Source organism: Pelobates fuscus, chromosome 8 (assembly GCF_036172605.1).
Source record: "Pelobates fuscus isolate aPelFus1 chromosome 8, aPelFus1.pri, whole genome shotgun sequence".
Classification (NCBI taxonomy): Eukaryota; Metazoa; Chordata; class Amphibia; order Anura; family Pelobatidae; genus Pelobates; species Pelobates fuscus.
Genome location: NC_086324.1, coordinates 90034233 through 90060373, shown reverse-complemented (window position 1 = coordinate 90060373; position 26141 = coordinate 90034233). Strand labels below are relative to the sequence as shown.

At 44.2% G+C, this 26141-nt stretch overlaps 2 protein-coding genes across 3 annotated transcripts in view; one reads left to right on the top strand and one right to left on the bottom strand.

Annotated features, from left to right (window-relative positions):
* ANKAR (ankyrin and armadillo repeat containing) overlaps positions 1-4916 on the bottom strand; it is a 94450-nt gene extending 89534 nt beyond the window's left edge. Inside the window, exon 1 of the mRNA XM_063428813.1 lies at positions 4824-4916. The gene's annotated coding sequence lies outside the window, so the exon portion shown is untranslated. The remainder of the gene's footprint in view (positions 1-4823) is intronic.
* A 151-nt stretch (positions 4917-5067) lies between these two features.
* LOC134571656 (uncharacterized) overlaps positions 5068-26141 on the top strand; it is a 56886-nt gene continuing 35812 nt past the window's right edge. Inside the window, exons 1-3 of one of the 2 annotated variants that reach the window (XM_063430141.1) lie at positions 5068-5285; positions 8564-8759; positions 10755-10844. In XM_063430141.1, coding sequence (XP_063286211.1) covers positions 8571-8759; positions 10755-10844 — 279 coding nt within the window. In that variant the 5' untranslated portion in view covers positions 5068-5285; positions 8564-8570. The remainder of the gene's footprint in view (positions 5286-8563; positions 8760-10754; positions 10845-26141) is intronic. The other variant, XM_063430140.1, reaches the window with a different exon arrangement.

Genomic DNA, 26141 nt, shown 5'->3' with positions numbered 1-26141 from the left:
GATTTAACCTTTGGGCTCCTGTCATTATGTTGATCCACTTCTGATCCACTTCTAAGCGCATCGCATGAAGGACGTCTCTATGCTCAGGACTTCCACAAGTTAGCACAAGAGTTGACAAAGAGATGGACTCCCTATGGTTAAAGTTTCACCATTCGTTCCCGGTTTTGCCTATGTTTGAGGGCATCCGCTGTTCCTGTATCAACAAGGACTCTGGGCCGTGGCCCTTCTAGTGCTGGACTGTTTCCTGACTTCCGGTTACTGTTGGCGGGTAGCATCTCCAAAGAAAGAGGAATTGGAGGAGGAGATGCTGCCTATTATACTGGGACTGGATATGGGAGTGTCCTATCTCTATGGTTACTGTTTTTTCTTACTGTTAATATACTTTGCTGCTATTGGTGGACAGTAAAGAAAGGGTTAAGCAATACTCGCCTCCGTGTCTTTTATAAAATCATGACTTTTCGTCATGAAATAGCAAAATCATGTAATTAAATGCATAAAGTCACACTAATAGATTTACTGTATCTTGGAAATGTTTCCATCTCAGCCATGTTCATCTTTGTTATACACTCTAACCTTTACAGCTATCAATCAGCAGGGAAGAACATAGGGATGCAGGCTGAACTGTATTGTGATGTCAATGGCTAAATCTTTACTATTCGTTTTACACAAAGTGGAGGATCACACAAAATCACATGAAAAATGTTAACACAATTTATAGAAGTGACAGTTCTCTTTTAGATGTATTAATTAATTTATTTTACTTTATTTTAATATTATTTTTATAGCGGTTTCACAAATGTGTGCTGCAGCGTCCTGGGGCGCCACAACGTGCACACAAGGGTGCCGCGGAATGTTTCCCCAGTGCTATGATTATAGCACCGGGAAAACATTAATGCTGAACAAGGGTCCGGTTGGGTGCCGCTGTGCTTTAAGACTGCGACCGGGCCCCTGCATGGAGACAGCGCAGGAGGAGGCAGTCACAGCATGAGGGGAGAGGAGCACGAATAGCTCCAGATCCCTCACTCCCATAGCAGCAGGACTCCAAGCCACCCTCCTGGCACATAAGGTAAGTTGAAGGGAACGGTGGCAGGAGATATAAAAAATAAAAAAATTATCAATTGTATGTGTGTATGTGTGTATGTGTGTGAGTGCGTGTATGAGTTTGAGTGTGGGTATGTGTATGAGTTTGAATGTGTGTATAAGTGTTTGTATGTGTGTGAGTGTGTGTATGTGCATGAGTGTGTGTATGAGTTGGAGTGTGTGTGTGACTATAAGTGTTTGTATATATGAGTGTGAGTATGAGTGTGTGTATGTGTGTGTCAGGGTGTGCATCTGTGTGTATATATATATATATATATATATATATATGTCAGTGTGCTTCTGTGTCAGCGCACACATCTGTGTATGTGCATATGTGTGTCAGGGTGTGTGTTTTTTTTTGTCAGTGTGTGTATCTGTGCCATGGTGTGGGCATCAATGTTTGTGTATGTCAGGGTGCATGTGTGTATATGTCGGTGTGTATCTATATATGTGTATGTGTCGGTGTCTTTATGAATTTGTGTGTATGTGTCGGTGTATTTGAATGCATCTGTGTGTTAATGTACATGAATATCTGTGTAAGTATGTATGTATGTGGTAGTGTATGTGCATACATCCAGCCCTCTGTTACTAATGCCAGAGAGATGGAAGCTTCTAAACTGAAACTTCAGAGAGCTCTCTTGAGCTAAGTCCGCAATCCTAAGGCTTAGCTCAATGGAGAGCTAATTGAACTCCTGCTCCCGGTTTACTGGTGTTAGTAGAGGAGGAGGGGAGCGGCGCTCAGCACACCACAGGTAAGAAGTCAAAGTGTTTAAAAATGGTTTGACAACTTACAAAAGGGGGCACCATGGCATTTCTGGCACCATAACCATAGGAGGGTGTTGTGGTTATGGTGCATGTACTTTTTTTTAAAATGCTGATTCATTGTACCAATCTGAACACATCATGTGTGAATAAACATGACGAATAGATCCCGGCATATTGGCCTTGAATGAATTCCAAAGAGAATTTCTCAAATGTAAAGCTCTAAAAGCTCAGTCACTATAAAAGTGATGTATCACAATATTGCCACAAGTAGAGACTAGCAGTGACAAAATAATTGAAATTTACTCATGAGACATATCGGCAGTTTATAAGTGAGTAAAGTGATAAGCAAAGCATTTAAGGAGAATTTATGTAAATTAAAATAATGCATATATATGATGGAGAACAGAAATATTCTATATGACATATACTAATCAGCCACAATATTAAAACACCTGAAAAATATCATGCAGGTTCCCCTCGTGCTGCCAATACAGCTCTGAAGCATCACGACATGGACTCCACAAGACCTCTGAATGCGCCCTGTGGTATCTGGCACCAACATTAGCAACAGATCCTTTAAGATCTGCAAAATGTAAGGTGGGGCCTCCATAAAGTTTGGAGACCAAGGCAACACCTTAAACTCTTTGCCATGTTTTTCTAAATGTTTCTGAACACGTTTTGCAGTGTGACAGGGTGTGTTATCCAACTCAAAGAGAGGACACTGTCATGAGGGAACACCAATGCAATGAAGGGGTGTATTTGGTCTGCAACAATCTCTAGGTAGCTAGTATGTGTCAAAGCAACATCCACATGAATACCAGGACCCAAGGTTTTCCCAGAGCATAACACTGCCTCTACTGGGTTGCCTTCTTCCCATAGTGCATCCTGCTGCCAACTCTTCCCCAGGTTAATGACACACATTCACCCGGTCAGCAACCTAATCTAATAGAAATCATGATTCATCAGACAAGGCAATCTTCTTCCATTGCTCCATGGTACAGTTCTGATGCTCACATCTCCATAAAAAGTGCCTTCGGCGGTGGACAGGGCTTATCATTAGGCTGGGGTAGCTCATTAGGCTACTGAGATGGCTCAGTAGGCTAATGCATAATCGGTAGAATCTTTTCAAATCCCAGCATGTTGATTTAGCCCTTCATCCTTCCGAGGAAGATAAAATGAGTACCATTAAATTGGGTAATAGTAAATGGGCTAAGGTAACATCCCCATGACGTACTTGAAAACCAGAGTAATCTGAATGTACCTTTCCTGGTTTAATACTTTGTTATTATCATGATCTGTCTGCAGCTACATAGCCCCATATGCAGCAAACTGGGTGCACTGGGTGTTCTAAAACCTTTCTATCATGGCCAGCATTAATATGATCAGTGTATGACCACTGTACGTAATTGACACACTGCAACAGTCTTCATAAGCTTGCACACAGTACATTTCATTAGAGTGTGCCCCCAACAATGTTTTCATTAATTGAATTTTTTTTATCTACAAGATTAACATATGTTTTATAAATGAAACAAACTGAATATATACTTTAAAGTAACACCTCGCTGCACTATGTCACAGTGATAGTGATAACCATGGACACCAACACTGTGACAGGGAGGACTCTCCATGAAGGTGAGATCAGAACCATTAGGCGAACTAGGCATTCGCCTACGGTGCAGGCCTCCTGGGGGCACCCACCAAGATATTTCCTGGTGGACTCCCCCTGTCCTGGGCCACAGCGCTGGGCAAGCAGCTCTAGAGTCCCCTCGCCGGGCCGATCCTCCAGGCGCCAGAAAATGAGGGCGCCTTGAGGAGTCCTGTCACAGGGGGCCCAAGAGATGGCCACTTGGCCACCTCAGGGTGCCCCCGAAGCTGTCCTTTAGTGTGGTAGAGCAGGCACCTGCTTACCCTGATGGCAGGTGCCTGCTCTAGCAATGAATGCCAGAGGAGAGGAGGCAGGAGATGGCACTGTGGGAGGCTCTTCTTGCAGCTCCCCACTCCTCCTTTGCGCGACCTCTTTGATGCCGGGAGCCGGAATATGACGTAATTCAGGCCCCGGCATTTTTAACAGCGTGCTGGAGGAGTGGGGAGCTGCACAACACTGGACCCGAGGGAGGTAGGGAGGCTGGATGTCTGAGTCTGTCTGTCAGTGAGTGTGTGAGTGTTTGACTGTCAGTGAGTGTGTTTGTGTCTGTCAGTGAGTGAGTGTATGTATGTCAGTGAGTGTCTGTCTGTGTGTGTGTCTGTCAGTGACTGTGTGAGTGTTTGACTTTCAGTGTGTGTGTGTCTGTCAGTGAAGGTCTGCCTGTGTGTGTATCTATCAGTGAATGAGTGTATGTATGTGTATCAGTCAGTGAGTGAGTGTATGTCTGTCAGTGAGTGTCTGTTGTGTGTCAGTGAGTGAGTGTATGTCTGTTAGTGAGTGTGTGTCTGTCAGTGCGTGTCTGTGTGTCTGTCAGTGAGTGAGTGTATGTCTATCAGTGAGTGAGTGTATGTCTATCAGTGACTGAGTGTATATCTGTCTGTGAGTGTCTGTGTGAGTGTATGTCTGTAAGTAAGTGTATTTCTGGCAGTAAGTGTGAGTCTGTATGTCTGCCAGTGAGTGTATGTGTATGTGTGTGTGTGTCAGTGAGTGAGTATATGTCTGTCAGTGAGTTTCTGCGTGTGTGTCAGTGAGTGAGTGTATGTCTGTGAGTGTGCGTCTGTGTGTCTGTCAGTAAGTGTGTGTGTGTATCTGCCAGTGTGTGTCTGTCAATGAGTGAGTGACATGAGGGGGCGGCAAAATGGATCTTTGCCTACGGCGGCAGAAATCAATGCACCGGCCCTGGGTGTGATTGTGTCACTCCTTGCCCATGCATACATGCTACATTCCCAAACTACACACTAGGAGATCCCTGTGCCATCAGGGTATACTATAGACTGGCTTTTGTGCCGAGGTAATCGTGTAATAAGATACAGAATCAATAAAAGCTCACTTCTTGCAGGCTCTTCAGGAAGAATCTTCATGGAAAGGGAGTACATTCACCCAGCAGAGCAATAACATTGCGAATCTTCCGCTGACTGCGTTGCTAGGTAACGCTCTATAAACGTTCTCTCGCCCAGCACTGCTAACGTTGGCAGTCTTCCGCATTATGCGTTGCTAGGTAACGTTCTACACGCGTTCTACAGACATCACATCCGGAAACAAGCAACACATGTTCCTTCCCTGCTCAGCTGTTACCGCATTTCCTGGTTTAAGTCACTTCCGCGTGTGCTAGGCTTCCTGTCTTACTTCTGGTTGAACATGAAGTTGCTTATGGCTGTCAGTTAAAGTATTGGAAGTTTGACGGTGAGCCTTTACATACATTACAGAAAAGACAGAGTGAAGGCCACCTATGGGCGTATCTAATACGTGTACAGGGTCTGTCCAGGCACATTGTGGGCTCTGAAGAGGAAGGGTACGTGTTATGCAATGCTGGATGATAGATACATGGTTTATTTGAGTTTATTCACATTAAACAATATCTTCTTATATGTTAATTTAAAAAAAAAAAATGTAGATTACTCTCGAATGACACACAGCTGTTATCCTGTGTACTATGTTGGGTTTCTTTATGCTGTTGAGGCATTGCAAAGTTCTATGTATCTTTATGCACTGCAAAAATAAAGATGGAAATAAACAAAACAATATCCTCCCTTTTTTTTTTTGTTGTTGTTGAGAATTTTATTCCTCATGGTAGAACCAAGCATTTTGAATTCCAGTCACTGCGGATTATTTTATATGCTTTTTCGATACAGTGTTGCAATGTAATAAAGTGCTGCACAGATAGATTCAGAGTAATATTGTCAACTACTGTTAGGACAGCCATAATAACATACTAAATTAGATATCATCCAGTGCAAAACTCCATGTAAGCCCCTACAATGCCCATAGTAGCCCATCTTCTCCTTGACATTAACCCTATCCGTGCATATATTTTTCCCTGAGCACTCCAGTATTACCCACATTAAACCATCCCAAATTGTAGTGAAATTAGTAATTGCAAAAGTTAGGCAAAGAGGAAGTTTGGGGAAAACAAAAGATCCAGCTCCCCTATAGTGACAGTATGTAGATATTGTAGCTTAATTTTGCAATTCCATGTTCAGTTTCTAACAATATTGTGCTTAGTGAGTAAACACCCTTTGGTTATTGTCAAGGAGGTAAACTGGTCAGGGATATTTAGTGATACAGTAGCTCATTGAGTGTTTGTGAGCTGAGCAGTCAGGTAGTTACACTATACACTTCACTGTAACACTTATGGCTGTTCACTAAATTCTACATTTTATCAGATTACGGTATATTAAACTGGAAAAATTAAGGTTTACATGGTTTATTTGGAATAATTCTCCAACTCAACTATAGCCAGACTTTGGCTGTTTTAGCTTAAATTTTACCATTTGGATTTGATTGGCTAAAATCTAGTGAAAACCCCTTATTGAATTCTTACTAAGCTTTGGACATACCAATAAAGCATTGTGATATACAATACAATATCCAGCTGATAAAACTCGGCAAACTCGATGCCACACTTACAGTCAAAACATGTAATTTCATCAGATCATAATTTGCTGACTTTCAACCTAGATTTCTCTGTTGCTGTGTGCTTGAATTTTTGATCACATGTCTTTAATTTTGTCAGTATGGTTGTGTCAGCAGTGCCCTTGTCACCTTTTGTTCTTGTTAATTTGTTTTGAAAAAAATAATCTTGTCTTTCTGTTGGCAGTGCTGCGACAATCCTGGCACTTTAAACCTGAATGAAACTGTTTCTGCATCAAAGGCAATCTGTCATTCATCAAAGCTATAATCCTGTTTCTAAAGGGAAACCATCACTTTAACTAATTTTGCCCATATCCATAGTTAACTATGAATTGGCTATGAGATCAGTTATCATTGTTTGACCGCATATACCCAAACTGTCCTAGATCCAGTGGGACCATCTTGATTTTGGTCTTTTATTCCACGCCCAGGGATCCCAGTGAAATGTCCTAGCGAGTGCACCATTAGACACGTGCTGTGATGACTTTCTGGGTTTGCCCACCTCTGTCCTTACTTTTATACATCCCTATGTGACAGAGAGCAATATGTTGTCATTTTATATCTCTTTACTTTATCTGTGTGCTAGATCATGGTGAGGTTACACATATCCATACCTTTCTGATTGAGTGTAGTTATAAGGAACATGTCCTCTCACTAATAACTATCATATAATTATCTTTAAATGTGCGTGTGATTGAGTCTGACGTGTCCATATTAACCCCTTAAGGACACATGACATGTGTGACATGTCATGATTCCCTTTTATTCCAGAAGTTTGGTCCTTAAGGGGTTAAAGCTCTATCTCCAAGTTAGTTCCAATACAAGAAATATTAATAGTCCATGGTAAACCACAGACACTTGAGAGTACTGAGACAGGGACTTTTTAGGTGTCTCTTTAGCCTTTTACATATCCTATGCATACACTACATAGGCTCCATTGGATTTCATTACAATCTATATGCTGATAACACTCATTTTTACCTCTCCTCCCTTGATCTCTTTCCTGTTCTCCTGGAACACATCACTCTTATTTCTCTGTCTGGATGTTCTTATATTACACATTCATCTATCTACTTGCAAGTCAGTAGAACAACCATTACCACAACACCCCACGCTACCAGCCTTGAAGTTACTTTTGTTTCAAATCTTACTTCTTCTCCCCATGTCCCATGCCTGTCTCCAAATCATCCAAGTCCAAGTTCCACCTTAAAAATATTGACATGTACACCCTGTCTAACGCAGATGCAACTAAGGCACTTGTTCACGCATTTATCTTAGCCGATTGTAACTAATTACTCATTAGCCTTCCAAATACCTACACTCTCTCACTTCTGAACGATATCACCCTGTCCAGACATATATCTACATATATCCTCCTGTGTCTCCACACTTCACTTGTGTGTTCCATAGTCTATCTCATGCTCTCCTATTCTCAGTCCTTGCCTTTTCCTTTGGGCTCAGGTGAATGGGGGTGTGTTGTGCTGGCCTATTTGTAAGGGGCTGGTCCTCCACCACTTTTGGTTTTCCCTTTCACATTGCAGTCGAGCACTGAAACTGTTGCACAATGGCAATATATTTATCCTTGTAAATGATCTCTATGCTTTTACCGATAATGTGTGAGACCTGCGCGACTCCTACTGCATACGTGGAGAAATCTGATTCCAGCTTATCACTGCTGACATTTGCTTCCTGAGGTACCTGTATGTACCAGTTCCTGATGCATTTTTGAAGGGAAAAAACAAAACGTGTGTGTGTGTGTGTGTGTGTGTGTGTGTGTGTGTGTATATATATATCTATATATATATATATATATAAAAAAACTTTTCTCACAAACAGAAATTTACAACATGTTCTCCCATTATATGCTTTACCCACACAACACTTTTATAAGCTTAACTAGACATAGACATTATACCTATCAATATCTCCCCGCTTCTGACACATTGTTCTTCCTGGTGTTTACTTATACCTCATCCTCCTTTGAGCAGGGCTTTTTCACTTCTGGTGTCTGTCAACATTATTTTTGTGTGCCATTTGCTTGTTTTTAAATAACCAGAATGTGTAATTGTTGCAATATATAATTGTAAAGTGTTGGTTTTATAAATGCTAATACTAATTAAAAGATTACATAATGTTTATTTTTCCCCTTCTCAATTGCAGTTTTAAAATGAAAGCTGTTATCCTGGCTGCTGGCTATGGAACACGACTTCTTCGAGACCTGCATACTGATAAGAATGAACAATTTAGACATCTCATAGGAATTCCAAAACCATTGCTCCCAATTGGGGAGTGTCCTCTCATATCATACTGGGTAGATGCCTTGGAAGGAACCGAAATTTCAGATGTTATTGTGGTTGTGAGTTTTTTCTTTTTATTTCATACAGATAGGATGCACTGTGGCTTTTCTTGTTCGTTTACATTTATGAGCAGATTTATAAGTGTGAGCTTATATTAAAATGCTCAATAATGTAAACATTATGTGCAGACCTACAGATCTGTGAATTGTGTTAGAAATTATAAAGGTCAAACATATGCACAGAAATGTTCAGGCACCCCTGAAGTTCCAGCTACAGGCAAGACACACGTTGGGTGAAGCGGAAGTTGATTTTGACTTTGCTACTGACATATATATATTTCCTGGGTAATAGAATGTATTACAAGTCCACCTCCTCTGCTGCTAGAAAGGAAGACTTTATTTTTGTTTATACGAGTTATTTGAGCAGCTATATCAGACTAATACTTGGTTTAATTCGTGTTGGTCAGTACAGCATATAGTTAAACATTTCATCACACATTAGGTGAGTACTTTTACTGCTTATTAACAAATAGGGTTTAGGTGACCACCCCCTCCTCGCCAGAGTTAAAAAGGTATTTTCCTTTGCTTTTCTCCCACACTGCGCTACTATCTCTGCGGCTGTATACACCTCTTTTTGCAGGAACAGCAATATTTTCATGCCTCATACTAACAGCCACAAGAGGCGCTTCCTTAGAAATAGCTGAGATTGGCTGAGGTCATCAGCCAATCCAATACTTGCCCATTGGAAAGCACTGGTAGGGTAGTGCACATGCGGGACAAAATGCCATGCCTTCCTGATGCTTTTCTCCTGCTTTTTTTCCATTCTCAATGAACTGTATTTTAACTCATTGAGAAGCATTGGCAAGTTGTAACTGTGGCTCCAATAAAGAAAGAAGCTTCTCATAGAGTCTTTTGCAAGCAGTTTTTAACCCCTTAAGGACCAAACTTCTGGAATAAAAGGGAATCATGACATGCCATGCGTCCTTAAGGGGTTAAATATACCCTCAATGAAAAAAAAATGGATAATTTAGTGCATTCATGTTTACCTACTAAATAGTGATTTATAAATAAATAATGGGGGCAGTGGGGTGTTCCTTGAAAATCTCACTTCATCTTACATTGTATAAGTGCTACAAAGTTTAGGTGGGCGAAGGGAGACCTCTACTGGTTTTTGGAAGACATTACAACTAATGTCTGTGTGTGATAACGTCTGCTTGTCAAATAAGAATGCAAATACCGTATATTTGTTTAATCCCGAATATTGCACGCAAAACTAATTTGTAATAAAAATTACAATTAAAACGAATCCTTCTGTTTTCAACTATGTATTTTTTTCTTTTTTTAATTCAGTTTTAAATGTGTTTTAATACTAATGTAAGTTTGAATTTATCGCTCCATTCCAATGATTCTGCATTCAAATGTTCAGTTTGCCTCAGCAAGCAGTTAGTACGTCCCTGTGAATGTGGATGTTATGGTAAATGTTATTTATTTTGCTCTGTATAGAAAACTCACAGTTCTATTTCACAATATACAAGATTACCCTTTTATGTGGTAGCTATTTATCTGTTTTCATTATTGTATGGACTCAGCAATAAAGAAGTTTATAGAGGTCCTTTAAGTTCCATTTGATTACTTCCGTCCTCTGGTGTCTGTATCCCACAAGCACATTTTGCTTTTCTTTCTAATGTTTATGAAATCTCCTAAACTACATCTGAATGGCTAAAACCAGACTCTTTCGAATATGTGATCAATGTCTGAACTCCTATACTTTGTATGGACTTGGGACATTTTAGTTTTAAGTAGACAAGGAATTGATCATCGAATTGTAATATCCAGTGGCAAATTCTGACCGTGCCTCATATTGCCTTTTCGTGAATAACTGAATGGTAGATTTTAAGTCAGATTTGTGGATTTTTCCCTACGTGTGCTATTCAAAGCCAAAGGAAAATTAACTTTTGAATGTTTTTTTTTTTAAACCATGCAGATGTTGTTACTGTGCTTCTGGTGTTTTCAGCACACTTGTCAAATTCAACATACAATTGTCTTGTTTTCCAGACCAATGATTATTACCACAATACTTTCAAAGAGTGGGCCCAGAAGTATAAGTCTGTTACACTAATAAGTGATGGGTCCTCCAGCAATGAGGTACGTTTCAACCTAATAAAACAAACAAAGGATTTTCAGCGCCATAACGAACTATGTTTCAACCTAATACCTTAATGTTTTCTTTTTACTTACATTTTCACGAATGAGCGGCCATCTTGAATTAAATTGACCCAGTAAGCAATAATTGTAGTGCATGCCATTTTCTTTTATTGTTTACATGTTCTTTCTATAGAACCACAGCAATATTTGAGCAAAATCCCCCAAAATATTACATACATCATTCAAAATAAACTAAGGCTTCATATATATTTAAATGTATACAATCCAGGCAACCATCCCCAGCTAACTTGATTGTTTTTGTTGTTGTACCGTTGTCAATAAAGTATTGTCACTTTCAGATGAAAATGCTGCTATCAGTGAATGTTGTCAATTTAAAACCAAGCCAAACTCATGATTACCATGATCTCTAGCTCAATTTATCACTAGGTTAAAGACAATAAAACTGTCTGTGGGCTTAAAAAGACATTGCAGTAAATATGTGTTACATTGAGTTACATCTAAATAGACATTTAAGGTATATTGCTCACATGTGTTAAGTGTAGGGATTAATGTCCACCTATCAATATTATTAATTGGCTCAAAAACTAAGTGGTTAGTCCCGTGTCCACCCACCAAGAGGTGGGATTGTTCTGGACACGGGTGGGGGACAAGGGGTCTTGAGCGTCATTTTACACGGTCGGTGATCTCAGGCCTCGTGGCCAGGTGCAAGGTCTCTTATGAATAGAACATTTCATTACTACTGTGTTCTCATGGCCTTCAAACTATACTATGTTGCAAATCTAAGGAAAAGTCAGCAATTCCTGTGTTAATCATGTCTTTATAGAAAATACAGTCTTTGTTCTATTGTATTAGATGTGCTGGGAAATTCTGTCATGTAAGGTAGTTTTAAAATGAACAAGTTAGGTTATGAGGACAAAATGGAGGATTGAAGAAGTCAGGTTAGGAGGACAAAATGGAGGATTGTCACAGTATAAAGTTAAAATGGAGTTAGTGCAATAATTGAATACAAGTACAATAAGGTTTTTTAAATAATCCCACATCAGTCCCCCCTATGAAATGTTAGATTCTAAGAGATAAAACTTTATTAAGTTAGTACCAGGAAGACGTGTTAACCCAAAGGCACAGAAACCCCGTGGCCGCTAGCTAGGTGTTAATGCAAAGTGCAAGACTGTCCCTAGATCTGACCCTAATAGGCTAACTCATCCGTCAGTATGGCTCTCGAACACTTCACACCCACGGGTATCCCATGGCAGCTAACCCACCACTTCTCCACACGGGGCCTTTACCATTCACTGACAGATGCTGTCCCTGAGCTAGTCCCTTCCTAGAATTCCTGCACTTTGTCAACAAAAGGGATTGTTTGCAACGGCAGACAGGGTGAGTTGATGTCTTGGAAATCTTGGTCATCAACTTCGAGATGGGTGAAAGTGGGTGCCGCTTGGTCAACAGTCTTCATGAGGGATTTTCTCAGACATGGGAGGATACAACAAAAGAGAAGAGCAAAGATAAAAAGAAAAATTAGTATAGCCATACCAATATGCATTAAAGCCTTTTGCCATCCTGTCATCCAACCAAACCATCTTTCCCAGGGATCTTGTATCCCAGAATTCCTTTTCAACTCTATAGACAGGTCATTTAATTTCTCTATGGCTAATGTAACTTTACCATTAGGGCCTGTGTTTTCTGGGATATAGGTACAACATGTCAAGGTGTCGGGCAAAATTTTACAAACCCCTCCTTTTTCGGCTAAGATCATATCTAGGGCCATTCTATTCTGAAAAGCCATTTGGGATGTGGCCTGCAATTGTTCGGCCAATCCCTGGAGGGCGTCTCTGGTATAATTAACAAAACGCTGTTGATTATAATAAATGTAATTTATCCAATTTAAATTCTTGTTTGTGGTAACTATGGCAAAAAGTGATTCAAATCCTGCAGCAACTTCATCTCTTGCTTTAAATTCATTGGGCACCCCCCTAGGCACCCCAATAGCATCAATATAAACATGAGGATCAAAACTTCCTTTCACTGGGGCGTCACGCTTAACCTTAGTGTGCCTGGACTCATGGGTGACGAGGTGTGTGTCAGAGATGATATGTATAGGCATAATAGCTTTAGCCAAAGTACACTCCCCCCACCACTCCTTGTCCATTCTGGATCTCAGCTGTAAATCCCCACACAACCAGTAGATATCCCCTAATGACCTGGTGTGAAACTGCAACAAGTTCATAGAGACACTCCTGTAGGTAGCACAATACCCCTTAGAGAAGTTACCCAAGAATTTACCAATTCCATCATAATTAGCATAACAAGTGTAATTACCTTTATACACGGTAATACCATCTGGGGGTTTGACATCCTTGGTTAGGAGAGGATACTCCTTTGTCCATGCAATACATATGGACCTGTTAAAATCATAGTGATAGGCAAAAAGGCTTAAAACACATTCCTCTACATCTACTGGCAGGATTAGAGGTACAGTACCCAGGTGAGGCTGGGCACCACCACACACATAGCATGCAGTCTTATTATGCTTATTAGCATTATATTTCATCCATTCTAACCATAAATTTACATCATTAAAACCTGTTTCAGCGGCCATGGTATCTTCAAAGGTGGGGTTAGCAATGGCCATCATGTCTTGAAAGGTCTGGATATGAGGTTTTAATGGGTTAGGGACCATATGGGTGGCCCCTTGCCACTCAGAAGAGTTGCACATATCTTTTAAGAAGAAATGCCCTAATTTACGGTAGGAACCCTTTTTCCAATACATTCCCATCACATACTGGTCTGCATCCGTTGGGCTTGGATGCTCAATGTTAAGGATTAATTTCATTGGTGTACCCCCCCCAGGCTTTCTCAAAGTCATTCTCTGGAGAAGGGATCTACCTTGATCATCTACTTTAGATAAGGCACTTTTTGGTTTGTAACCCCAGGCAGGCCCGGCATTCCATCCCGCCGCCCCCCAATGATTACAATTGTGCCCCCATTGCTTGTCAACTACACAAACATATGGGTCTTTTGAATGAGGGATATCTCTGTAAATACTCTGGATTTGTGATGTGGGGAACGGGCATTCTACAATGTCACAATAGTCAAAGGTGTAAGTAGCCACATGGGTGCATGATGAATTGTACCAGAAGGTATACCCACTAATATCTTTGGTGATGGCTACTTGTTGGGCCTTTATAAGGCTGATTAAGGAGAAGGTGTACCAGAGGTACATGCTTGTGCGGTATCTGCTTCCTCGGGGGCTGGAGATTTCTTGCAGTGGGAAGCGTGGATCCAATTTGGCCTGCCGGCCAGTTTGACGGAGGTTGCGGTAATCAGGAGAACTTGGAATGGACCGTCAAATCTTGGTTCCAGGGTATTTTTCCGCACAAACTTCTTGACCAGAACCCAATCTCCGGGAAGCAGGTTATGGGTACCTGTATCCAAATCGGGATCTGGAATTGAAGAGAAAACTTGGGCATGTATTTTGTTCAAGGCACTTGCAAGTTCAGTTACATAATCTACTAAAACATCTGATTGGAGCTGTAACTGCTGCGGATAATAACAACCTAGTCTGGGTGCTGTCCCAAATAGAATTTCATATGGGGACAGTGAATGCTTCCCTCTAGGTGTGTGCCTAACACTAAATAAAGCTATTGACAGGCTTTCTGGCCAGGGCATCTTTGTTTCTTGTGACATTTTTAACATTCTGGCTTTTAGAGTGCCATTCATGCGCTCTACTTTACCACTACTTTGTGGGTGGTAAGGGGTGTGGAAGGCTAGGGTCACCCCTAGAGCAGTCCAAATTTCTTTAGTCACTGTTGCTGTGAAGGCTGGGCCTTGATCACTTTCAATGACTTCTGGGAGTCCAAACCTACATACTATCTCTGTAAGTAGGCGTCTTGCGGTTGTATTTGCAGTGATATTGGCCACTGGGTAGGCCTCTGGCCATCCTGAGAACATGTCCACTATGACTAGTGCATATTCATGGGGCCCACTCTTGGGCATTTGGATGTGGTCAATTTGAATTCGCTGGAAGGGGTACATGGGCTTTGCCAGGTGTTTTGCAGGCACCTTGATTGGTCTTCCTGGATTGCATTTTGCACAAATGACACAGGCCTTACAGAAGCTGCTGATCAATGTTGTGATTCCGGGTGCTTCATAATACTTCTGTATGAGGGCGGCCATCAATTCCTTTGACAGGTGTGCAGGCCCATGTGCCCATTGGACAACTGCTGGATATAAATTTTTTGGAAGACAGAATTTGAAGTTGTTGTAATATACTCCGTCCTTTTGGACAGCTCCTTTCTTTTTCCATTTCTGGATTTCTTCAGGAGTGACTGCAGCTTGTTGTTCTCGCAAAATTCGCAAATCAGTAGGAAGAGTTTGCAGAGCAAAAATAGGGACTTCTTCTTCTTGTTCTTGTCCGGACACTTCTTCATCCACTTCCTGCAGATCCCTGGCTGCTAGCTTAGCAGCCTGATCAGCCAAATGGTTGCCCTTTGCTTCATCTGTATCCAATTTCCCATGGGCCTTTACCTTCAAAACGGCCCCTTCTTTAGGGAGTAGGAGGGCATCCATTAGCTCTTTGATTGCAGTACTATGCTTGACTGGTGTACCGGCGGTGGTAAGAAATCCTCTTGTCTTCCAAATTAGGCCGAAGTCATGTGCCACACCCAGAGCATATCTTGAATCTGTATAGATGTTGGCACGTTTTCCTTCGGAAATTTTGCATGCTGAAGTCAGAGCCTGTAATTCAGCTTCTTGCGCAGACATTGCTGGCGGTAAGGATGATGATTTGATAACTTCATCTGTTGTGGTTACGGCATATCCTGTATGATATCTTCCTTCTTCATCAGCATATCTTGAGCCGTCCACAAACAGGGTAAAATCTGGATCTAGTAATGGATTCTCGTGCACAGTTGGTAGGTGCACTGTCTCCATTTTCATCTGTTCAAAACAGTCATGAGGTGTTTCGGGGTCATAATCATTCACTATGACCAGATCTTGAAATTCTTTTTCTAGGAAGTGGCGTGGCCATGCTTCCAGAAGGTCAGTTGTTGGGTATTTGACAATACCATTTTCCTGTAGTTGTTCTTCATCCATGGTGGCCCATAACTTTGCCATGGGCCCAAGATCATTCCATGACCTTGTCTTCAATTTGGTGACAGGAATATGTGGGATAGCAGTATCCCAATGGCGGTAGAGGTAGTTAAGTTGTTGAGGTAGTTGGACCAAGACCATGCTATTGCCTTCAGAGTCACAATAGAAATCTTGAGCAGTGAGCTTCACATCAGTCCAGTGGTAAAGCTCATCTTCATAGCAAGGTTCGGGAGTAATGTTTGGTTTGTACCACATGGTACAGAAGGCGTAATCTGGGCCTTCACAGAGAGGCTTCTCATCTTCATAAAATGTCAAATGTGGATGCATGACTTTCTTGATACATCCACAAAGCAGGTAAATGTAGGTTTCATCTGTGATAAATCCATAATAGATACCCCCCTCAGGGAGTGGAAGAAGAGTGGATGGGTTAAGAACTTGACATCTTTGGATGGAAATATTGTCAGGTAGAAGAAGATGGCACTGGAGGCGTAGGTGTCTGGCTGGAGACACGTGCTTGAGCTGGACTTGGTTGATGATGGCAGAAATATCATGAGGGGCCAAAACAACCAGAGGGTGGCCAAGGACCAGGTCTGAGGTTCTTTCTATGAGCTCTCTTGCAGCAAAAACAGCCCTGAGACAGGAAGGAGTCCCTCTGGCCACAATGTCCAGTTGACATGAGAAATATCCAATAGGCCTCTGGCGGCCTCTTAAGTCATTAGTTTGGGTGAGAACTCCTGTTGCGTGGCCTTGTCTTTCAGAGACAAATAATTTGAAAGGTTTTGAGTAGTCAGGTAGGCCCAAGGCAGGAGCAGAAGCAATGGCACGTTTGAGAGCATTGAAATTGTCCAGAGCTTCATTAGTCAAACAGAAAGGGTCAGACTTAAGTGTGTCATAGAGAGGTTGCATGAGCAGGGAGGCTTCTGGGATCCATGCTCTGCAGTAGGAAATGAGGCCTAGGAAGGCATGGAGAGATTTTGAAGTCCTTGGAGTTGGAATATCCAGGACAGCTCTCACCCGGTCCCGGGTAAGATGTCTGGTACCTTGAGATAGGCAATGTCCAAGGAAAATTACTGAGGGTTGGCAGAACTGTAGCTTGATGAGCGAAGCTTTGCATCCTTGTTCTGCCAAATAACAAAGCAGACTAATTGAGCACTTTTCAGTAGTGGGTATATCATCTCCACAGAGCAGCAAATCATCCACATACTGGAGCAGAACAACTTCTGGGTGCTCAGCTTGCCATGGGTCAAGGATGGTGGCCATGGCTTTTGCAAATTGACTTGGTGAATTTTGTGCCCCTTGGGGCATGACAGTCCAGGTATACTGTTGCATCTCATGAGTGAAAGCAAACAGGTATTGGCAGGATGGGTCCAGTGGGACACTGAAAAAAGCATTTGCTAGGTCAATGACTGAGAAAAATTTTGCAGATGGTGGGACTCCAGAGAGCAGAGTATGGGGATTTGGTACAAGAGGAGTGTCCAGGACGGTAGCTTCATTGACCGCACGGAGATCCTGAACCATCCTGTACTTCTCTGGCTCACCTTTTGGAGTTTTCTTTTTCACAGGGAATAATGGGGTGTTGCATTCAGATTTACATTTCACCAGGGCACCCTTCTCCAAGAGTGCCTTGATGTGGGTAGAAATGGCAGCAGCCTGTGCTGGTTTTAGTGGATATTGTGGTTTTCTTGGTAACTTAGCTCCTGAAATAAGCTTTACCACCACAGGGGGAACATTTAGGTGACCTATGTCCTCTGGGCCTGAGGACCATAACTTGGCGGGCACCTGTGTTTTTAATGCCTCTGGGAAATTGGACCTTAATTCTGCTGCCTTCTCACGGGGCTTTTCCAAATGCAGCATCAGAGGCAAGGAGCACAAGGCTGAGGTGTCTGATTCAGATAGGGGTGTAGTCATTTCTATTTGCCCATCTGGGGTGAAGGTGATGGATGCTTGCAGGCGGGAGAGAACATCAGCACCTAACAGGTTAATTGGGCAAGTGGAGGATACCACAAAACGAGCAAGCAGGCTAGAGCCAACTCGTAGTGGAGTTGTTAAAGGGCTGTGTCTTGGCTGGCCATCCACTCCAACACAAGAGACATCAATATTAGACAGGAAAGATGGATCTGGCAGGTCTTGTTCTCTTAGAACACTACGGGCTGCACCTGTGTCAACAAGAAATGTGGTTGGTTGGCCCTCAATGGGTAAAGTCACTGTAGCAAGTGGCCCTCCCTTATCCCCTGTAGACACTACCATAACAGGGGTTAATGACACAGGCTTGCCAATTTCCTAATCATCCGGTTCCTCAATTATCGGAACCTGTTTGGTGGCTTTGGGAGCCGGGGCAGGTTTGGAGGGCTTTCTGGGCTCCCTTGGCTCCTTTTTTGGTTCTGGACAGTCACTTCTAAAGTGCCCCTTGGCTCCACAATTAAAACAATGTCCCCCCTCCTCCGGTCTAGTACCTCTTGGGACTGGGGTGGAGCGGGATACCATGAGAGGAGCTGAAGTGGGTCTTCTTGGGGTCTGAGCGGATTCCAAACCTCTAGCAACTAAAAGTAGGGTATCCAGGGGAACAACCTTATATTCAGGGCGTGCAGCAATGATTCCCTTGCGTATAGAGTCTTTAACACCTTGGACAAACGCACCTGACAGCATTTGTGAATGAATCTTGTCAGTAAGATCAAACCCCAAATCTGTAAACATTTGATACAGTCTTGCATGAAACCTTTCCACTGATTCTCCTTTATCTTGAATAACATCAGTAAGGCCAGCAGCCTGATCTGCAAGTTTGTCCTTAGCCCATTCTCTTAATTGGGTGCAAAAAGTTACTCCAGAGGGGTAATCAACATCACTGCTGAGCAGATCTGTACTGAGGTGTCGGGCCATGCTTGGCCAATATGCATCCCCTGCTTTAATAGCACAAATGCTCAGTAGATCACGCCATGCGGCGGAATAAGTCTTTTGAATTTGAACTATCCCTCGGTAGAAGGGCATAGGCTGTTTTTCTGGGTCAGGGAGTGATTTCATCAGAGCACTAGCTTGAGTGGGGTTAAAAGCAACATACTTAGGAGGGGCCCGTTCTCCCCGACCCTTGTGGCCGAAGGGATCATCGATAGAACGATGAGTTGGGGCTCCCGCAGCAAGCTCCGATGAGACATGGGACACCCTGTCCTCCTCGTCATCATCGAATTCTATGATATTGGCTCTTTTACGCGGTGCAGGGCCCGCGTGAGGTGAAAGGATCGGTGGTTGGGAATGAGCCCCAGATGCAGGGGTGGCTAGCGAGTCATAACCTGGGGACAGGTAGTCACCGGGGATTACCGGCATCAGGGCTGAACTGGGGGCCGCCATAATGGAGGCGGGGAAAGGAGTTGCTTCAGGATTAAGGGAAGAAGCGGTGGCCATATTTGATATGGGCACTTCCGGGGCAGACTGGGCCGGACTGGGCATGACCGGAACCTGGGGAGTGGCTTGGGGAAAGGGAGGGTAACCGGGGTAGGGCAGGGCCATGGGATATGGGAAGGGGTAGGGCCAGGCAGGGGAGGGCAAAAGAGTAGGGTGGGCAGGTACGGTTAAGGAGGTAGGATATTGGACTGGGGCGGAGCTGGTTATGGGAGGAGACAGGAAGGGATTAGTAGGGATGGATGCAGAAAGAGGAGTCGTAGCAAGGGAGGGAGGGGTAGTTAGTTGGGCGGGTGCTGATGGAAGGGGATTAACCATAGAGAGGGATTGCAGGGAGGAGGTGGCAGATGAGATGTTAGGATTAGGCATGGAAGGGAGCGTGGGGATGGCTGAGGATGATGGGACCGTTAGAGAAGGGGAAGGGGTAAAGAAAGATCCATCAGAATTCAGGACCGGGCAGACAGGGGAGGTGATGGGATGGGATTCGGGAGGATTGGGAGCGGGGAACATAGTCAGCTGGCTATCACCTATTGCTGACTGAACCTTGGGGATAGACATCCCCTGGGCGCCATTTTGGGGCGCTGGCTGAGGGAAAACCCCAGCAACACAATTTTTATGATACACAAACAATTTCACACCTTTGTGATTTATCTCTTCTTCAACCCAACCTTCTAACTGAATAGCCTTCGCTACTCTGTACCATGCTTCGGCAGTCTTTAATAAACCATTATCTGTAAGCTTGCCTTTCATTTCTGCTAGTAACTTGCGCCAACTTTCTGGTTGCAATCTTCCACATGTCGGTACAGCAATTTTACATACTTTTGCAATCTTTTCAACACCTTTAACCATCTCTTCACCCTCTCTGTTCTCTACTAAATCACATGCTAACCATAAATCCATAATAGATACCCCCCTCAGGGAGTGGAAGAAGAGTGGATGGGTTAAGAACTTGACATCTTTGGATGGAAATATTGTCAGGTAGAAGAAGATGGCACTGGAGGCGTAGGTGTCTGGCTGGAGACACGTGCTTGAGCTGGACTTGGTTGATGATGGCAGAAATATCATGAGGGGCCAAAACAACCAGAGGGTGGCCAAGGACCAGGTCTGAGGTTCTTTCTATGAGCTCTCTTGCAGCAAAAACAGCCCTGAGACAGGAAGGAGTCCCTCTGGCCACAATGTCCAGTTGACATGAGAAATATCCAATAGGCCTCTGGCGGCCTCTTAAGTCATTAGTTTGGGTGAGAACTCCTGTTGCGTGGCCTTGTCTTTCAGAGACAAATAATTTGAAAGGTTTTGAGTAGTCAGGTAGGCCCAAGGCAGGAGCAGAAGCAATGGCACGTTTGAGAGCATTGAAATTGTCCAGAGCTTCATTAGTCAAACAGAAAGGGTCAGACTTAAGTGTGTCATAGAGAGGTTGCATGAGCAGGGAGGCTTCTGGGATCCATGCTCTGCAGTAGGAAATGAGGCCTAGGAAGGCATGGAGAGATTTTGAAGTCCTTGGAGTTGGAATATCCAGGACAGCTCTCACCCGGTCCCGGGTAAGATGTCTGGTACCTTGAGATAGGCAATGTCCAAGGAAAATTACTGAGGGTTGGCAGAACTGTAGCTTGATGAGCGAAGCTTTGCATCCTTGTTCTGCCAAATAACAAAGCAGACTAATTGAGCACTTTTCAGTAGTGGGTATATCATCTCCACAGAGCAGCAAATCATCCACATACTGGAGCAGAACAACTTCTGGGTGCTCAGCTTGCCATGGGTCAAGGATGGTGGCCATGGCTTTTGCAAATTGACTTGGTGAATTTTGTGCCCCTTGGGGCATGACAGTCCAGGTATACTGTTGCATCTCATGAGTGAAAGCAAACAGGTATTGGCAGGATGGGTCCAGTGGGACACTGAAAAAAGCATTTGCTAGGTCAATGACTGAGAAAAATTTTGCAGATGGTGGGACTCCAGAGAGCAGAGTATGGGGATTTGGTACAAGAGGAGTGTCCAGGACGGTAGCTTCATTGACCGCACGGAGATCCTGAACCATCCTGTACTTCTCTGGCTCACCTTTTGGAGTTTTCTTTTTCACAGGGAATAATGGGGTGTTGCATTCAGATTTACATTTCACCAGGGCACCCTTCTCCAAGAGTGCCTTGATGTGGGTAGAAATGGCAGCAGCCTGTGCTGGTTTTAGTGGATATTGTGGTTTTCTTGGTAACTTAGCTCCTGAAATAAGCTTTACCACCACAGGGGGAACATTTAGGTGACCTATGTCCTCTGGGCCTGAGGACCATAACTTGGCGGGCACCTGTGTTTTTAATGCCTCTGGGAAATTGGACCTTAATTCTGCTGCCTTCTCACGGGGCTTTTCCAAATGCAGCATCAGAGGCAAGGAGCACAAGGCTGAGGTGTCTGATTCAGATAGGGGTGTAGTCATTTCTATTTGCCCATCTGGGGTGAAGGTGATGGATGCTTGCAGGCGGGAGAGAACATCAGCACCTAACAGGTTAATTGGGCAAGTGGAGGATACCACAAAACGAGCAAGCAGGCTAGAGCCAACTCGTAGTGGAGTTGTTAAAGGGCTGTGTCTTGGCTGGCCATCCACTCCAACACAAGAGACATCAATATTAGACAGGAAAGATGGATCTGGCAGGTCTTGTTCTCTTAGAACACTACGGGCTGCACCTGTGTCAACAAGAAATGTGGTTGGTTGGCCCTCAATGGGTAAAGTCACTGTAGCAAGTGGCCCTCCCTTATCCCCTGTAGACACTACCATAACAGGGGTTAATGACACAGGCTTGCCAATTTCCTAATCATCCGGTTCCTCAATTATCGGAACCTGTTTGGTGGCTTTGGGAGCCGGGGCAGGTTTGGAGGGCTTTCTGGGCTCCCTTGGCTCCTTTTTTGGTTCTGGACAGTCACTTCTAAAGTGCCCCTTGGCTCCACAATTAAAACAATGTCCCCCCTCCTCCGGTCTAGTACCTCTTGGGACTGGGGTGGAGCGGGATACCATGAGAGGAGCTGAAGTGGGTCTTCTTGGGGTCTGAGCGGATTCCAAACCTCTAGCAACTAAAAGTAGGGTATCCAGGGGAACAACCTTATATTCAGGGCGTGCAGCAATGATTCCCTTGCGTATAGAGTCTTTAACACCTTGGACAAACGCACCTGACAGCATTTGTGAATGAATCTTGTCAGTAAGATCAAACCCCAAATCTGTAAACATTTGATACAGTCTTGCATGAAACCTTTCCACTGATTCTCCTTTATCTTGAATAACATCAGTAAGGCCAGCAGCCTGATCTGCAAGTTTGTCCTTAGCCCATTCTCTTAATTGGGTGCAAAAAGTTACTCCAGAGGGGTAATCAACATCACTGCTGAGCAGATCTGTACTGAGGTGTCGGGCCATGCTTGGCCAATATGCATCCCCTGCTTTAATAGCACAAATGCTCAGTAGATCACGCCATGCGGCGGAATAAGTCTTTTGAATTTGAACTATCCCTCGGTAGAAGGGCATAGGCTGTTTTTCTGGGTCAGGGAGTGATTTCATCAGAGCACTAGCTTGAGTGGGGTTAAAAGCAACATACTTAGGAGGGGCCCGTTCTCCCCGACCCTTGTGGCCGAAGGGATCATCGATAGAACGATGAGTTGGGGCTCCCGCAGCAAGCTCCGATGAGACATGGGACACCCTGTCCTCCTCGTCATCATCGAATTCTATGATATTGGCTCTTTTACGCGGTGCAGGGCCCGCGTGAGGTGAAAGGATCGGTGGTTGGGAATGAGCCCCAGATGCAGGGGTGGCTAGCGAGTCATAACCTGGGGACAGGTAGTCACCGGGGATTACCGGCATCAGGGCTGAACTGGGGGCCGCCATAATGGAGGCGGGGAAAGGAGTTGCTTCAGGATTAAGGGAAGAAGCGGTGGCCATATTTGATATGGGCACTTCCGGGGCAGACTGGGCCGGACTGGGCATGACCGGAACCTGGGGAGTGGCTTGGGGAAAGGGAGGGTAACCGGGGTAGGGCAGGGCCATGGGATATGGGAAGGGGTAGGGCCAGGCAGGGGAGGGCAAAAGAGTAGGGTGGGCAGGTACGGTTAAGGAGGTAGGATATTGGACTGGGGCGGAGCTGGTTATGGGAGGAGACAGGAAGGGATTAGTAGGGATGGATGCAGAAAGAGGAGTCGTAGCAAGGGAGGGAGGGGTAGTTAGTTGGGCGGGTGCTGATGGAAGGGGATTAACCATAGAGAGGGATTGCAGGGAGGAGGTGGCAGATGAGATGTTAGGATTAGGCATGGAAGGGAGCGTGGGGATGGCTGAGGATGATGGGACCGTTAGAGAAGGGGAAGGGGTAAAGAAAGATCCATCAGAATTCAGGACCGGGCAGACAGGGGAGGTGATGGGATGGGATTCGGGAGGATTGGGAGCGGGGAACATAGTCAGCTGGCTATCACCTATTGCTGACTGAACCTTGGGGATAGACATCCCCTGGGCGCCATTTTGGGGCGCTGGCTGAGGGAAAACCCCAGCAACACAATTTTTATGATACACAAACAATTTCACACCTTTGTGATTTATCTCTTCTTCAACCCAACCTTCTAACTGAATAGCCTTCGCTACTCTGTACCATGCTTCGGCAGTCTTTAATAAACCATTATCTGTAAGCTTGCCTTTCATTTCTGCTAGTAACTTGCGCCAACTTTCTGGTTGCAATCTTCCACATGTCGGTACAGCAATTTTACATACTTTTGCAATCTTTTCAACACCTTTAACCATCTCTTCACCCTCTCTGTTCTCTACTAAATCACATGCTAACCAGCCCTTGCTGAGCTTATCTAAATCCTGTCCCATAGTCCCTTTACCCCTATACCAGCGTCCTAGATATAGAGAGAGAGAAGGAAAATTGAACAGGAACGTCTACAATGCTCGACTGCCACCTGAGAATCGTGGGACTTTCTCAGGTGCGTCTTCCCAAAACGTAGACTAGTCACTGAATCCGCCTACCCGGGGTGGTAGACACGGATTGGAGCGAGGTGAGAAGTGTGTGACCAATCACTTCTCTTTTAAGAGGAATGGGAGTGGATAGTATAATTATATAGAAAGTGTAGAAAAAGATGAAAGACAAGGAAAAATCCTTAGAGACAGACACAAGAGTTCATGAGACTCCTCATTAAACAAACAAGACAACAATACAATTGAAATACAGTGCATGCATCACAGTTCAAATGAAATCAACAGTAATCCCTTTCCTTTACTCGTGTGCTTACTCCAAAGTCACCTCCCTCAACCCCGTAGTGTCTCCGCTCGGAGAATGACTTTCATAAGTCTCACTACCAGCGGCCACGGAAAACAACTGACACCGGTCCGAGTTCCGTCAGCCTCCCTCTGCACAGCAGTCCACAAGAATGTGGCCACCTCTATCCTCTCTCCCGTAGTGCCCCTATAAAACCCACTTATAAGTCTCACTACCACGTGATGCGGAAAACAAGCAATGCCTACTTGAATCCCCCCAGGAAACAGAGTCCCCTGCCACAAGACTAAGTCCCCTACCACAAATAAACAGAAAACTGGAATTCCACCAGCCCCAGCGCTCAGGGTTGTGGTTACCAAAAGAAAACTGGAATCCCCCCCAGCCGAAGCTGAGGTTTACCAAAACTGGAATCCCCCCAGCCGAAGCTGAGGTTTACCAAAACTGGAATCCCCCCAGCCTCAGCACTCGGGACAGTGGTTACCAAACTTGGAATTCCACTAGCCCCAGTACTCGAAACTGTGGGTTACCACGTGCACAATGAGGCTAGCTGGGCTCTCAAAGTGTCACCAGAAGGATCACAGGAAATTATGAGTCTACACAAAATCCACAGTTCCAACAATCCCCTTTTTCCTTACAGCCACAGCCACGAGGCTCCTAAAAGAGGTAAACAGGCAAAGAGTACCCCCAGGAACGCATCCACAGGTCAACCCCCCTTTTTCCCTACAACCACAGCACCGTGGTTCCTAAAAGGAGTAAAACAGGTAACAGAAGACCCAGGCAAGTCCCCTCGGGTCCACCCCCCTTTATCCCAAAAAGGGGAAAACAAGCAAGACAGAACCCCAGGCAAATCCCCTGCAGGTCCACCCCCCCTTTATCTCAAAATGGGGAAACAAGCAAACAATTCAAACACAATTCAAACACACCCAGGCAACAGATAGACTAAAATGCAGGTAAACAAATGAGTAACGAGACACCGGGCAAGATATTACCTGTCTTTGATGTCCTCCCGGGAAGCAGTCACAGACACGTGGACGGGTCAATCAAAGGGGCCGGAACATACCGGTGGCTCTGCAGAAGTCTCTACCGTGTACCTGGAGGTGATCAGTCTCCTTTCCTTCCCCCTGGATTCCTCCGTCCACCCTTGTCTTCCTTAGGACGGCTCACCGTCCGGACATAGCCCGATGCCCCACGTTGGGCGCCAAGTTGTTATGGTACTTTTTAGCAGTAAACCAAAATGTTTAAATGTCTATCTGTTCCTGTCCAAATCAATAAAATAAATTGCGTATATACGCTGAAGTAATTAAGTCTGACACACAAGGTTCAGGTTAAAATAACTTCGAGAAAATTTATTGGCAAGTGATTAAAAAGCGGACGCGCAGGTCCTTTTAAGAGACATTTTACGTCATCATTGATTATTAGAATATCAGCAAATAAACATCATTAATTGGGTTAATTGTTAAGTGTCGGGATTAATGTCCACCTATCAATATTATTAATTGGCTCAAAAACTAAGTGGTTAGTCCCGTGTCCACCCACCAAGAGGTGGGATTGTTCTGGACAC